Source organism: Salarias fasciatus, chromosome 14 (assembly GCF_902148845.1).
Source record: "Salarias fasciatus chromosome 14, fSalaFa1.1, whole genome shotgun sequence".
NCBI classification, from domain to species: Eukaryota; Metazoa; Chordata; class Actinopteri; order Blenniiformes; family Blenniidae; genus Salarias; species Salarias fasciatus.
In genome coordinates, this window is record NC_043758.1 from 1679053 (window position 1) to 1695382 (window position 16330).

At 45.6% G+C, this 16330-nt stretch overlaps 1 protein-coding gene across 1 annotated transcript in view; it reads right to left on the minus strand.

The window, feature by feature from the left end:
* Positions 1–2274: 2274 nt before the first annotated feature.
* Positions 2275–16330, minus strand: part of dlc (deltaC) — a 118815-nt gene continuing 104759 nt past the window's right edge. Inside the window, exons 9-10 of the mRNA XM_030107765.1 lie at positions 5761–5875; positions 2275–3927 (exon numbers count right to left, since the gene is read on the minus strand). Of these exons, the coding sequence (XP_029963625.1) occupies positions 3922–3927; positions 5761–5875 (121 nt within the window). The 3' untranslated portion in view covers positions 2275–3921. The remainder of the gene's footprint in view (positions 3928–5760; positions 5876–16330) is intronic.

A 16330-nucleotide genomic window follows, 5' to 3' on the forward strand; every position in this document is an offset into this window, starting at 1 on the left:
CTGTCTGAATCAAGGTGACCAAGCGTCCTCTTTTACCCCCACATGTCCTCTTTTTACGTCCTGTCCGTGGCATCCAGGCGGATTTTAGAAATTTAAGAAAATGTCTGGTTTTCACTGATTTTCAGAGCACAATTAGGCGTGAACGTGTATTGACCGTGTATTGGGCTGGGAGGATTTTTTCTGACGGTTCTCAGAGGAACCGTGACGTTGTGACTTCGGCTGCTCAGGTTTTAGACTTTCTACATCTGTATCTGGTTTTTTGGTGTGTGTGTGTGTGTGTGTGTGTGTGTGTGTGTGTGGTGGGGGTGCTCAGACAGGTGTGGGGTCGGGGGGGTCGTCTGTTAGACTCATCATCGCCGTGGTAATGTCCTCCAGGTCGTCACACCAACTCATCCTCCTGACGACGTTCCCACGACGGGCGAGGTCAAAGGTCGCAGCTCGTCGGATGTAAGGAGAAGAAGAGTTTTCATGTTGTTGCCACACACACACACACACACACACACACACACACACACACACACACACACCTCAGTTTTTACTCTTTGGAGGTCTTTCTTGCGTCTCTCTCTCTCTGTCCCAGAGCTGTGATGTTGAGTCTCACACGTAGAAGGCTGGAGAACCTGGAGAACCTGGAGAACCTGGAGAACCTGAGCTGTGAACACGTTATGTTCTCACCAGCTCACTCACTTCCTCCTCTGCTGACCTTTGACCTCCCGGGCTCACAGCGGCCAACATGAGGAGGTCTGGAGCTCCTTCGGTGGCTTTGTTACGCTGCTTTGAGACGAGGTGTGTGTGTGTGTGTGTGTGTGTGTGTGTGTGTGTGTGTGTTCTTGTATTTCTATCCTTGTTGGGGCCAAATGTCCCCACAAGGATAGCAAAACATGGAACGACGTGCCTTGTGGGGACCTTTTTCCGGTCCTAAGTAGGAGAAACAGTGTTTTCTTGACCATGTTGTTGTTACTGAAAAAAGTAAAAGTGCAAAAACATTTCTTTAGGGTTAGGCTTTGTTGTGGTGTGGGTTAGGGTTAGGGTAAGGGTCAGGGTTAGGGGCTAGACATGAATGGGAGTCAATGGACGGTCCCCACAAGGATAGAAATACAAGACTGTGTGTGTGTGTGTGTGTGTGTGTGTGTGTGTGTGTGTGTGTGAAACATCAATCAGGAGGACGTACATCAAGGAGCAAGAAGATACTTGATTCATGTCTTTGTTCTTCCTCTTCCTGCTTCCTCCTCACAACACGCACACACACACACACACACACACACACAGAACAGACAGAGTCTGCAGACGGATGGTTTGTTTCCACAATAAGCTGGGAAAGTGAGTGTGAGGAGGTCAGAGGTGGCAGCCGGTGATGGAGTGACGACAGGTGTGTGTGTGTGTGTGTGTGTGTGTGTGTGTGTTACTGTAACAGCGTCAGATGTTCAGCTGCTCCCAGTGAGCCCTTTGACTTACCAATAAAATTCTGCAGAAAACTGAAGAATTTTGCAATAAAACAACAAAAATGTCTGAAATCAGCGAAACTATTAAAAGACTAAAGAAAAGAGGGAAAGTCAGAAAGTCAAACAGAACCCTGAACTTCAACGTGTTACAGTGAAAACTGGAGCCAACGGGACGGAAATGGCGAAACAATAATCTCTCTGATGAAACGGACTTTTTGGTTTAGGAGGAAAACGGTGATTGAAGCAGGAAGTGAAGGGAGGAGCTGGAAAGCCGTCCAGCTGGAGGAAACGGGCGAAGGCTGGAGAGACGCCGACCAGCTTTCAGTCAAATCCAACAATTCCCCGAAAACCGCCGCAGAAAAAGAGAAGAGCAGCCGGAAGCCGCTGAGGTCTGAAAACCTCCGAGTGAAGAGACGAAAATAAAACTCAGTGAAGCCATCTGGAGGTTTGACCTGTTCTGAATGAAGCCAAACTGAACATCTAGGACCAGGACCTGAATCAGGACCAGGACTAGGACCAGGAGCAGGATGAGGAAGAGGAGGAAGAAGAGTCCACAGGTGCAGAGCTGGGCTGTCTGGTCGTTCTGGATTAACGAGGTGATTAAACTGTTTTATGAGGAACGATTTGAAGGAAGAGCGTCGCTCAGATTCTCCGTCTGGAACCTTTTCAAGAACAGAGAAACAGTCAAGCAGAAAGTTTCTCAGACTGAACCAGAGAGTGTGTCGCACCGGTCAGCTCAGTGTGTGTGTGTGTGTGTGTGTGAGATCCAGGCTCAGAACACAACACACACACAGAACCCCTCAAAAGAAGAACAGACACCAGACACAACAAAGCTGGTTATTTTTCAAATTTATTTATGAAAAATAGATATTTCTTGATTTTGACGGAGACTTCAGGCACATTGAAATAAAGAAATATAAACAATTCTCTGTCATAAATACAAAACACATTTTCACAAAAGGCTGGAAATTAAATAAGAAAACTGGTCTGGGGACTATGTACACATTGCATTGTTCTCTTAAATTAACAGACAGGAACGAGGACTTGACGGGAACCACACTCATTTTTGGTATGGAGAACCTCAGACCGAACGGCGTTCTCTCACAGACGACGGTCAAAACGACGGACACGGTCATCAAAATACCGACAAGGTTCAAATACAACGAATGTTTTGAAGAACGAAACGTCCACGACTTTCTCCAAGAGCGCGGTTCCAAGTCCCGAGAGAACTGGAACGTGCAATCATCATCATCATCGTCGCCATCATCTTCATCACCATTGTCATCTGCACTATTATCATCTTCATCAGTATCAATATCATCATCATCTTCATCACCATCATCATCATCATCATCACTCAAGAGGACACCCTTCTTTTAACCTTTCTCACATTTGCATCTCTGACTCTTGATGTTGAACACTTCCTGTCAGATTTTCTTCCAGCAGGAATAAAACTTGACTGATTGAAACACGTTGGAGATTATCCACATGAGCAGCCGATTGTTTCAGCAAAAAAACCTCCCCGACTCACCTGAGACCGCAAATCAGACCGCTAAGATCCGAAACCAGGGCTCACAGATCGGATCAGAGATCAGACACCCTGCATCAGGGATCAAAGATCAGGAACCAGGATCCAGAGTCACAGATCACTGATCCTCAATCTGGGATCAGGAATAACACGGATTCTAGCTGGTAGATCAGAGATCAAAAAATAATTCACCCAACATAAGAAATCAAACATCACAGGTTTGGGATCAGAGATTGGAGGTCGAGAAAAGCACAAACGGTGACTTTGACATCAGCGGTGGCGAGTAGAGGGTGGGTCTGTGGGTCTCACAGATCCTTCCGAGCACTCTGCTGGTGTCCTTCTGGAACAAAACGAGGCACTTGAGAGTTTGTGAGGTGATTGTAGAGGCTGATTCATGCTTCCTGCATGTCCACACGGTCCCTGTGGATTCAGCGGGGAGCGCTCGGACTCCACCGCAACTACGATTGAAGAGTTTGTGCAAGCAGATCCAGAGTAATCCACAGCTTTAGAAGTCATCCTTAGCAGAAACTTGACAGTGTTAAAACATCCTGGTGAGGAAACAGTGGCTCTGTGCAGAGCGTCCGCTTGCAGACGTCTCATATCAACCCTGCAGACTCTCGATGCCTGCAGCCCTCAAACGTCTCTGAAACTGTACAGCCAAGGCAAAAATCCAACACAGATTACTACGAAAAAAAATTATATTCTGGTTTCAGTATTTAAAAAAAAAACAAAAGATGAAGATAAATAGTGCAAATGATGGCAGACATTCAGTCTCTGTTCTCCTCCGATCACCGTCAGCATCAAAGCAGAGCGAATAAAACACAGAAACAGTTTCTTTCTGTTGAGCAGCAGTAATAAATATTAAATTAGAAGAGTGTGTAAAATACATCCTCTGGGCTTTCGGTCCAGGACGGAAACAGTTTCCTCTTCGGCTGGTGAGAAATCTTGACATTAAACCTGAGGTAGAGACAGAGAGACAGCGGTGAATCGTCAGCATACAGGGAGAGATTTTCATTAAACATGACTGTTTGACGTTTTGGAATATTTCTACTGCAGGGACACTTTTCTTATCCAGGAAGTCTTTATTCATCTTTTGGTGCCTCTTTTGCAGAAGATTTTGAATTATCTTTTAGTCTTTCTCCACTGACTTCCATTTGTTCTCCATCGTCTTCTCGTTTGATAAAAACTGCTGATCTTCTTTGGTTGGACATGACACTGATAGACACACCCACTCTCACCTGCACAGGAAGCAAGGAGGTCTGCTGTGCATTCCGGAATGAAAACATTTACAAAATTGTGTTGAAATGGATTAATTCATCTAAACGCCGTTTTTTTTTTCAATCATCTGATCTAATATCTCCGGCTGCAACAATTAATCAGCAAACAAACCAAAAACATTCATTCATTTAAACAGACATATTTCGGAAATCTACCAATGACACATTGCAAAATATTTCAAAAATGTTTTGTTCAATATTTTTGGTGGACTTTTTTCATCCTTTTCAAAGAGTTTAAAAACCAAACACATGAAGAAAGAGAGAAAAATGAATGTTAAGGGTAAACGCGTTCACCATTTGGTTGATCCGAATTTATCTATTTTAATACTTAGTGGCTTTTTTCAATAGTCTTTATTCCTACTTTAGTTGTATTTTATAGTTTCATTTGTTAATGTGTTCCATGTAAGTCACATTAATCACGCTCAGCTCTTCCTGTGCGTTTGCTGCTATTGGAATTGAATTGAAGGCAATTCATCAAAAAAAAGATGGAATTCCATTTCTGAGCATTTGGATGAAAAAAAGTCCAAATGTGAAAGAAAAAGTAAACAATAAATGACAGCGGTCAACAAAACAGGATAAAGATCAAAGAAAAAACATCTGGACTGTTGTTTCTGTTCGGCGCTCCTCTCTAGTGTTTGTTCCGGTTTTAAATCAGATAAAGCTGCTTGAAAATGTGGCGTCTGATAAAAATCTCCCCCTTTCCACGTAGAGATTATCAGAAAGAAACTGAAAGCAAATTCAGACCCATTAGTAACTTCTCAGAAACATTAAGCGCTGAACCAGGTTTCACGGAAAAATGAGCCGAAGTTCGAAAAGGCTGGAACAGCAACAGCTCCCCTAGTGGTGCCTGTTGACACTGCAGTCGTGTTCGTCAACTCATCAGCTCAAAACTTCACATTCAATTGAAGAGAAAAGTGAATTAGCTGCTTTTATTTGGATGTTCCTCCTTTCCCTGCTGACAAAAACAGATAAAATGGGATTTAATATCCCACTGCTGGATTTTAAATGTTGGAAAGGTTTTTGGATGACGTGAGGCTCATTCACAGAGAACTCGTCCGCTCACCCTGGAATACAGACTGTCTGCGACCAACAGGCGACACGATCCGACACTCAGTCACATCGTCAGGTTTAAGGCTCATGTGACTGAACATGAGTTCAAAAGAACAAAAGAAGCATCACTTTTCAGAAAGTACCAAAGTTCCGACACACGAAAGCGGAGGGAAAACATCCCAGATTCGTATCGCTGAAAAACAGGAAGTGGAACACAATAGCACAGAGGTGGTGTCGAAAGCAAAAGTACAGACAGAAGCAACCTCTCCAAGAGAACAACAAACTACCCACCAATGTGAAGCCTGGAGGGGTCAAAGGTCACCAGGGCCACTCGAAAGGTGGCACAGAAAGAGTGAAAATACTGAACCATCAGAAGGTGTGAGTGTGTGTGTGTGTGTGTGTGTGTGTGTGTGTGTGTGTGTGTGTGTGTGTGTGTGTGTGTGTGTGTGAGTGTGGGTCTCACCTCAGTAGCATACACACACTGCTCCATCTGATCGGGGATGATGAAGACGGGCTGATGGAGGCTGTCCTTCATGAAGCCGAGAGGAGGAACGACGACCGACGACTCGCTCTTCTTTCTGTGGCAGGAAAAAGAGGCGGAGCTGAGGAGGGCACCACAACAACAACAACGACAACGACAACAACAACAACAACAACAACGACAACGACAACAGACGGAGCAGGGGCCTGTAGCACAAAACCAAGATCAGGGATTAAGCCAGGATTTCTTGGTGATCCTGGATGAACTGATCCAGGATCTGGTGTCTCTGAAGTGGGATAAAGTGAGATGTTTTAACACCAGTTACCATGGAGACTGATTCTGTGGAGCTAGTCTGCTCCAGACAGGACCAGGTCCAGGATTCAGTCTGCTCCAGACCAGGACCAGGTCCAGGATTCAGTCTGCTCCAGACCAGGACCAGGTCCAGGATTCAGTCTGCTCCAGACCAGGACCAGGTCCAGGATTCAGTCTGCTCCAGACCAGGACCAGGTCCAGGATTCAGTCTGCTCCAGACCAGGACCAGGTCCAGGATTCAGTCTGCTCCAGACCAGGACCAGGTCCAGGATTCAGTCTGCTCCAGACCAGGACCAGGTCCAGGATTCAGTCTGCTCCAGACCAGGACCAGGTCCAGGATTCAGTCTGCTCCAGACAGGACCAGGTCCAGGATTCAGTCTGCTCCAGACAGACCAGGGGGACCCAGGTCCAGGATTCAGTCTGCTCCAGACCAGGACCAGGTCCAGGATTTATTGAGTCTTGTCCCTTTTTTTCAGTCCAAATTCCCACAAATAGCAACCAGCACTGATTCTCCTGCTACACATCGTTCTCACATCATCCAGACAGACTGTCAGGATTCAAACGCTGTGATCAGTAATTCAATCATCTGAGATTCATTATGATGTTAGATTATTTGCAATCATTAAATATGAGATAAAAATATAAAATAGAAACAAAATTTAAAAAATAACAATCAAAGCGTAACATGACATTCTTAAATTAAACAATAATAATAATAAAGCAGAGCAGTAAACCATCCGTCCCTTAACTGAAGTTACACAGTCACATCCCTGATGGGGGCAAGTGGGTCTGTTGTCCTGAGGTGTGTGTGTGTGTGTGTGTGTGTGTGTGTGTGTGTGTGTGTGTGTGTGTGTGTGTGTGTGTGTGGGGGGGGGGGTCGCCATAGCAACTCCAAGAAAACATGGTTTAAAAAAAAGTTTCGTTTTTATTTTTTATGTGTGAACATTATAAATTGCCTCCAGTAACTCTGGTAACCCCGGCTAATTGATAAATACATCAATCAAACTTGGATGTAATAATTAGATTTTTAAACTAGAACCAGTGTGTTCTGTGTCAGTCAATAGGTAAAGGTCACACAGTGACCTCTGAACTGCCCACTTTTCTCTGCTGACTGACAGTAATAAAACATGGAGGCTTTTTTTGAATATCTACATCACTGGAAACTGATCGATGCCTTGGAGGGGTGTGGGTGAGCGGAGTGGGCGGGGCTTCATCAGAGGAGACTGCAGAGCTCCGCCTCCTCATCTGCCTCCAGGAGAACTTCCTGTTGCGGTGGAGAGGAGGAGACTAGACTCTGGTTGTCTTGGTGAATCCGTGATTCTGTGATCCATGGCGGGGGTCTGTTTAAGAAATCGGGTGCGAACACTGATCCTGGATCAGTTTCCTGCTTGATGAATCCTGTGTTCTCTTCCTGGACTAGTCTTTACTGGAACCAAGCATTGCTGAACCCTCTTCTTTTGGATTAGATGAGAGTCATTCATCCTGGATCAATGAATCCCACGTTTATGCAACAGACCCCTGAGGAGGGCACAACAACAATCACAACAACGACAACAACAACAACAACAACAGCAACAACAACAACAACAACAGCAACAACAACAACAACAACAACAGCAACAACAACAACAACAACAGCAACAACAACAACAACAACAACAACAACAACAACAACAGCAACAACAACAACAACAACAACAACAACGACAACGACAACAATAGCAACAACAACAATAACAACAACAACAACAACGACAACAACAACAACAACAACAGCAACAACAACAACAGCAACAACAACAACAACAACAACAACAGCAACAACAACAACAACAACAACAACAACAGCAACAACAACAACAACAGCAACAACAACAACAACAGCAACAACAACAACAACAACAACAACAACGACAACAACAGCAACAACAACAATAACAACAACAACAACAACAACAACAACAACAACCACCACCGGCAGAGCTGGGGCCTGTTGCACAAAAGTAAGATTCATTGATCCAGGATCAATGACTGATCCAGACTTGCCTGGTCCAGACCCAGAGGGTTAAGGATTACTAAATCTAGATCACTAAAGAACAATCCAGGGTGAGAGTGCAGGGATTCATCAAGCAAGAGAAACTGATCCAGGATCAGTGTGAGTCCCTAAACAAACCCCCACCACAGATGACAGATTCACCCAGACAACCAGAACGGCGTCCGCCTCTCCACCGGAACAGGAAGTGCGGCGGTCAGACCTCCACAGTCTCTCCCCCGCCCGCTACACCCCCACCCCACCCCCAACCCATCCCTCACGCTGCACCATTCCCCAAAACCCCCAATTCCACTTGTCCTTCTTTCCTCTCCTCTCATTAAAAAAAAAAAAAAATCATTTTCTTGTGAAAATCCGTCAGTCCTGCTGCATACGAGTCCATCAGGCTCAGCAGGAAGACACTTCTTTCTCTAGCTTGTTGTGTTCTTTTGATGATGATCTGTGGCTGAAGCTGCAGCGTTACTGAGCAGAGAGTTAGATGTTGATCAGACCGCAGCATTTCCAGACCACTGTGTTTCATGCAGTGCCGGAGACTAATATAGATCAGAGAAGTCAGTTCTGTATGTGAAAGCAGCACGATTCACCATCAAGCAGACTTCATACGTTCTGTTCCTGGTTCAACACGCTGAACAGCCACTCACTTCCTCCAGTGTGAGAACATCGACGTTGAGCTTCAACAATTGTTTCAGTTCTTTCTGTTCTGTTTAACCTCCAATGAGACGTCAACGACCTCCGTAGTGAAAGAGACCAGCTTCCTCCATTACTGTAACTTCCTCCATCCGTCCTGTCTCCTCCCTCTCTCTCTCTCTCTCTCTCTCTCTCTCTCTCTCTCTCTCTCTCTCTCTCACTGTCTGTCCTCAGGACCTCCACACCTGGTCAACATGTCCAAAACTCTGACAGTCAGAACATCACATTGGTTTGGAACCTTTTCTCTAACATCAAGCCTCAAGTGTCCCAGTGTTAGCTCCTCAGCGAGGACTGTCCTCTCTGACTCCATCAGGACAGACTGTCCTCTCTGACTCCATCAGGACAGACTGTCTTCTCTGACTCCATCAGGACAGACTGTCCTCTCTGACTGTCCTCTCTGACTCCATCAGGACAGACTCTCTGTGACCTCTAACTCCCTGCAGTCCCCGGACCCCTGTCCAGGTCTGTCCCCTCATGTTTCCTTGTACTTGCTGAGCGGTTGGAGCCTCGGGCCTCCAGTTGACTCCACTTCCTTCCGCCCTCCACGTCCGGCCTCCCAGTCTCTGTCCCCCTGCTGTCTCTCAGCCGCTGCTGTTCACCTGTCCACTCAATCAGCAGACAGCCGTCTCCGAACACCTCGGCCAATGAAATGTCTCCAACCTGATTTTTCAGAATTGCAGGTAGTTTAGCTGGATTCATAACGACGACTCCTTTCTCCCGCCTGAACCTCAGGATGACAGCAACAACAACAACAACACCTAACAATGACAACAACAACAGCAACACCAACAGCGAGGACAGCAGCGAGGACATAAGGAGCTGAGGCTGACACAGGCGCCAACCTCCGCTCATAAAACATGAAGATAATGCGGAAGTGCAAAAAAGCTGTAATTCCACAAAAATTCCAGCAGGGGGCGATGATGCTGGTTTCAAAAAGAGCCCATGTCCCATTGGAAGCCATTCAAAAATGCCGATTTTCAGAGTGCAAATAAACATATAAAGCGCCCGGTTTCAGAAAATGTTTTGGTCTCTATCACTAGTGTCTATAACCGTGCTGTCTTCACCAGACTCTGATTTTCACATAAATCATCTGTTGATTTTATATTTCGAGTTAAAGTTTTGCATAAATCGCCCTATCACAGCGCCTCCTCTGTCCATGTGATGCGGTCACGTGACGGGCGGGGTCAATCACATTTACATCCGGTTTCAAATATTCAATGTGGAGACGTCCTGCTGGACTCGCTGAAGTCTTGAGAACGGCGGTTGGGAACGCTATGGGTGACGTCACGGAAGGTCTGTCCATTTATACACAATCTATGGGCTGACACAACATCAGCAGTAACAACATCATCAGCATAAAAGAGAAGACACACACCAGCAGAATCAACAGCAGCGAGAACGAGAACAGCAGGACATCAACTCACAATTCAACAGCTTCAGAGTCCGGGTGTCTGACCAAACAGTGGTGGAGCAGACGATAGTTCTTCAATTCAAACAATTTAAGCACATCTTCCAGGACAAAAGCAGCAAAATCCAGGAAAAGAATCTGGCAGAAAAAGTTCTGTAACTGTAATGTGTAACTTAACGGCCTCAGTGTCCTTCCTTTACTTTAAATTTTCCTTAGCTGAGAGCAATGTTCTGTTGAAATATTAATTCCTCACTCTGACGGCTCTGGTAGCTGTGATTCTGTAAATCTGTTTCTGCAGTTCTATAATGTGTGTCCATAATTATGAAGCTCATTATTTCAGATGTAATCCTAGTACGGATAAGTCGATAAGAAATTACTCGATTAAAATAAGTTAATTGCAATTTTTTGAGTTTTGAACCCGTAATTCCCTGCAAGCCCGCATGAGGACGCGCTTGACGCCAGATGTCCTTGACACGCGGGAACACAAAAAGAAGCTGCTCTGACGACAACAAGACAAACGAGAAGCGATAAACTGGCAGGATGAAGAGGACAAGACGGAACCACTATAAGTTGGTTAATAAATTAAATCTTGATTTTTTTTTCTGCTTGAAATCCGATTAACAATTTTAATCGATTTTAATCAAATCCCACACAGATCAAGACCGTCGTGAGACCGGTTAGTTTTACCCTACTGATGATGTGTTAAGCACCGACAAAACACGCGATTTAAGTTTCATCTTCATTTTTTATCATATTTTCATTTTGTGCCTTATATCAACCTTTTCCTTTTTATTTTTCTGATACTTCGGCTGAGTTCGTTATGGCAGAAGATGAGGGACAGACTGTGTTTAATCCCGGGAAGGACGGTGCATTCTCTGTCGTCGGCTGGGGGCGCTTCTCTAACTCTTCTCATTTGTAAGAGAATATTGACTGTAGTCTGTGCAACAGCGCCAGTCCTCCTGGTGTGGCGACTGTGTGTATTACACGCACCCGGTCAAAATGGTGGAGGGGCAGAAAACATGAAACTCGTTGTTGAGATTTAATTTTTTTTTCACATCGAATGAAAAAGTAAAATCTAAATAATTGAATTAATTCGTTATATCGCCCAGCTCTAGTTTAGCCGACAAGCGGAACCAAGCTGTGGAAACATGGGGGCTCGCCGGGCGTGCAGATGCTCGTGTACACGACAATGCACGGAATACTGTCTCAGCAAACAGTCCCACATGAGTCAGTTGGCACTCAGTTCCATGTTTCGCTAACACCCTGCAGCCGGCCACTAACGACGCTTTCTCCACCTCCATGAACTGCCGCTGCCAGCAGACTCGCGCAACACTTCAACCACAGTAACATAGCAAAGAAAGCGCTCGTAGCAGAACAGCAGCAAATGCAGCTGCCGCCTCATAAACTCATCCAGTCCTGCAGAACCAGGTGGACTTCGGTCAGTGACATGTTGAACAGACTGACGGAGCAGCGGAGGGCCGCACTGTAGCCAGACTGGCAGAAGCTGGAGCTGGAAGACGAGCACTGGCAGCCGATGGAGCATGTGGCCCCGGTGCTGGCAACAGCCAACAACCGCCATGTCAACCGAGACTGAGGTGTCTATATCAGACACTCGTCCCTTCACCTTCAGCCTGATCAACATCCATCTCCAGACAGACCTCCCCCACCAGCAAAGTGGGGGAGGTTCAAATCCCGAGCGCACACTTCAATGGCTGAAGGGATGAAGATCAGTGAGATCCATTAATTTAATTATTGCAGATATTTCTAACTACAGGATATGCATTTCAAACAGAGTTCATTGAGAATTGTAGTTTTTAACTGCTTCTACTATCTTATTACATTAATATTAATTAATAGCAAGCAATCCATTAATGGTTAATAGTGGTTAATTAATTAGATGATAAAACACTTAAAAGCCTGTTCATTTGCTTTAAACAGATTTAAAAGCAAATGATTAAGAACAAAATTACTTTTCATTCTAATGTATTTTCTTTTTCTTCACAGATTGCTTCTGATGATCTGACGTCAACACCACCAATGCTAGCCACCATGCTGGATCCACTGCACAAGCACCTCGGATTTCTGACCCTACCAAAGAGAACTGAAGCTCATGCCGAACTGCCTCAAGTGCTGACAGGCTGACAGAAGAAGAAGCAGGACACGGGCATTTCGTATCAGCCGATGGCACTGGAGACTATGTCCATGCAGAGCCAGTCCATGTAGCGCCTACGCTCTTCTCATCGGCATCATCTACACAAGCAGGAGCACTCACGATGTGGGAAAAGAAGAGGACAACTTCCTTAAAGATCCACCACCGCTCCTTGACTCAAGCCCTGCAGCATGCTGGAAGGTAAATGAAGGCAGATTTCCAAGAGTGGCAGACCTTGCACGGAAATACCCGGCCATACCTGGCAGCCCGGTCCCTGCTGAGCCAGTCCTCTCAGCAGCTGACCGAACTGTGACAAGGCTCATTCCTGACCGTGTCCATGTGCTCATATTTTTAAACAAAAATAGATTCGTCTCACACTTTGCAATGAGGACCACCGTGGCATGGACGCTTCTGATTTGTTTATGGGCACAGCCATTATTCTCTGGGATGTTTTTAGTTGTTTACAGGCAGCCTGTATAAAAAGGTAAAGAAGGATTAAAAATGGTGATAATAGTCCAACTGTGACACCTTAATTTCTTTTCAGAATTTATTTTACTTTATTTCACTCCTAAATAAGAGACAGTGCACTGATATTTTTCAAGTTAAAGACATCTTAATTTTTCTTCTAATTTTTTTGGTTCTGACAGTGCTCTCATTTATTTTTCATGTTTCAAGAAGCCTTAAAGGTGCATTAAGGAGTTTGCACGTTGTATGCGAAACAACGGCCCCTTCAGGCCTTGGGCGTAACTGCAGCTTAGTGAAACGCTCGTGCCTGTGGCTTGCGTCCATGTACGTGCACGGAAGAGGGGAAACTGCATTAGCAGCCTTGGCACGCAGAAGAGGCGATCGATTCGCAAGAATGGCTTCAACTGAAGTAAGTAAAGTTATATTTGTAACTTTAGGTCGGCCTCCTTCCTCGCTCTTTTAGTAGCGCTGGAGTAACCTTTAAGCATCTTCTGCCTGGTGGGTCTGTGCTGGAACTGTGGCAGTGTGAGAAGCCGGTCTTTTCTTTCGGGAAACTCCATCCTCAATACTGCTCAGTTGTTGCTCGCTAAGCATCTGGCGGAGTAATGGCAGGCAAAACGAAACCTAAGCGAGTCAGGCCAGCGGGAGGCGCATTACGTCACTTCCTCTCAAATTCTCAACATGAAATACAAATTGCCGGACCGGCACTGCAACTATTGAAGTGACAATTTAGCGCTGTTAGCGGTGCTAGCAATGAATATGTCAGGGCACATTCCAGACATCATTGAATATTTGTAACATATTTATGGTGGAAAATAAGTATTTTGAATGTTTTAAACTCCTTAATGCACCTTTAAAGTAGCCTTGTTATTGCAATGTTCCATTTGTGGATGTGTTGTTCCCTCCTGTTAAGAATAAAGGTATAAAGGAATAAAGATTAAGGAATATGATTAGCATTTTCTCTTTCATAAGACAGACAGCATTTTCCTAGAAAGGAACCTATTGATTCAGAAGGAAATTCAGCTTTGCAGAATAATTGCCGCTTATCAATTAATCAATGATCGATCCATAAGATGAAACAACTATCTATTAATGAATTGCTCGATAATTTGCATCCCTAAATCCTGGTGGTGCTAAACAGATATGAGAACAAGTGAAGGCTCCTTCAGAGCTCAGTGACAAGGCTTTATTTTAGTCTGTCAAAGGACTGAATCACTCCTGAAAACTCTTCCTCTTCTCCGCTCACCGTCCACCAACCAGTCTTCTAAAAACGGGTGACTCATTTTCAAGACACCTGATTGGTCAGGAGGCGGAGCTTAAATACCGACTGATTTCTTATCCAGATCATAACCTGCTCCAGAGCAGTTCAGCTGTTTGGTGGAAGTAAAAGTGGTGATTTACCCTTTAAGAAGGGAATCAGAGTCATAGGACAGAAAACCAGGGTGAACTCTGAGGTTACCTCCAGAAGAGAAAATCCAACTTTGTAGTACAGACCTCAGCAGGAGCAGCAATAGAATCAACAGCAAAGACGACATTATCACCACTGCCAACAACAACAAGGATACCCCAGCACCAGCATCAAAAATACCAACAATGAGAAAAATCAAATCAAATCAAAAAGAGCAAAAATAACAGCAACAACAAAAATACCAATAACAACAATAACAACAGCAATCGCAGCAACAATATAAATTTCAAAACCAGCATCGACAGCACCAAATAGAACAACAAAACCACAGCCATGGCAAAACAACAACAACAAAGGACCGCGGTGTGACAGGGTTCCTTCGGGACTCTTTCCAGAAGGAGCCTCGTCAGCTGTGGTGTCAGGAGTCGGATGGCGAGTCGAAAGAGGGAAACCGGGACCGGTCGGTGTTCGCAGCAGCAGCAGCAGGAAGCGCTAAGTAGCCAGCTCTGATCTCTGATCCGGCCTGGGACACAGCTTCCTCTTCTTCCTGTTCTTCAGGAAGTGGCAGTAGCTAGTGCTGATCTCTGATCCGGCCTGGGACACAGCTTCCTCTTCCTCTTCTTCATCGGTGGAAGCTGATGACCAGGTGCAGTGAACTACTGGGGCTAATGAGAGGCTTCCTAGCAGCCCAGAGCGGGAGGGAAGAGGGTCTGCTGGCTGAGCTAGAGGGCTGAGAGCTTCTTTACCACGAGCTGAAGGTTCTGCTACCATGCCCAGTACGCTAACCGCTAACAGTCCAAGGTTGGGGTTTCCGACACTGACCCCCAGGCGTTTGCACTTTTGACACATCAGCAGGAGTCGTCCCTCTCCAGTCGACAGATGTCCGCCATGAAGGACCACGACAGTCCTCTCCCAGCAACCATTCTAGTTTTCCATTCGGCACCGGGCAGGTATGACCACTGTGGCGGCAGACTGCCTCTAATCGCCAAACTCTGGGATGAGCGGATGATGTCTTCACACTCGACAGCCTTACACCTCGACTCTCATACATTCACACACACATTCACACACCAGTGGAGGCGTCTGCCATTCAGTCCATCCACTGGGAGCAGTTCAGTTCAGCGTCTTACCCAAGGACAGTTTGACATGTGGAGTGGGGGAGCTGGGAATCGAGCCAGCAAGCTCCGGGTTGTGAGACGACCACTCTGCCAACCCAGCCAGCCACTGTCTGGCCCTGCCGTTGTCCCCTTCCGGCAGTCAGACACTCGAGCGGCCAAACAGGGGCGCACCTATAGCCTCAGCCTTCCAGGGGCGCCTGGTGGGAAAATGTGTGTGTCTTTGATATGTGTGTGACGGCCAGTGGGAGGGGCTTATCGAAGATGAGGCCGCCACTGTGGCTAGTGAAAGCGTGTCGGAGCTGCAGGTACTGACTGCAGAGCTGTGGTTTCTGTTGACTGTGTTCTGGCTCAAACAGCCCAAAGCCTTGATGTTAATACGTAAATGCTTTTCTTTCAAACTTCATAATAGTTCTTTTTTCACTGGGTTTGTTTGGAGTGGTGAAATAAACACCTTTTGGAACGGTCAGCTTTGACTACGCCATCTTGCTTAGGGTTACCTAAGCAAGATGGCGATTTGACCCATCTAAGATGGTGATTTGAAACCCAGCACAGCCAATCCTGTCCTGTTTTCTCTGACATCACGCCCTTACGCAAGTTAAGCCCCTCCCACAAGAACGTGCAACAAACGCCCCTCGACCAATCACGGTTAGAGCCTCAGGGGCTCTTCTGATTGGTCAAAGATACCTGGAGCTGTCGAGATTCCTTTTCAGCTCAGATCAGAGACAGATGGAAACGCTGCGCCCTCGCGGTAGTGCAGTTATGCTACACTCCTAAAGGATTATCAATGGATACTCTAACATTTAATCCAAAGAAAACACAGAAAAATTAGCATTGACTAGCAAAATCCTGCCTACAGCACCTTTAAACAGAAGAACAAACACAACAAAATTTGGACAAACAGATTAATAACAACAAACAATTATGAAATAAGGAGCAACAGCAAAAACAAAAGGGA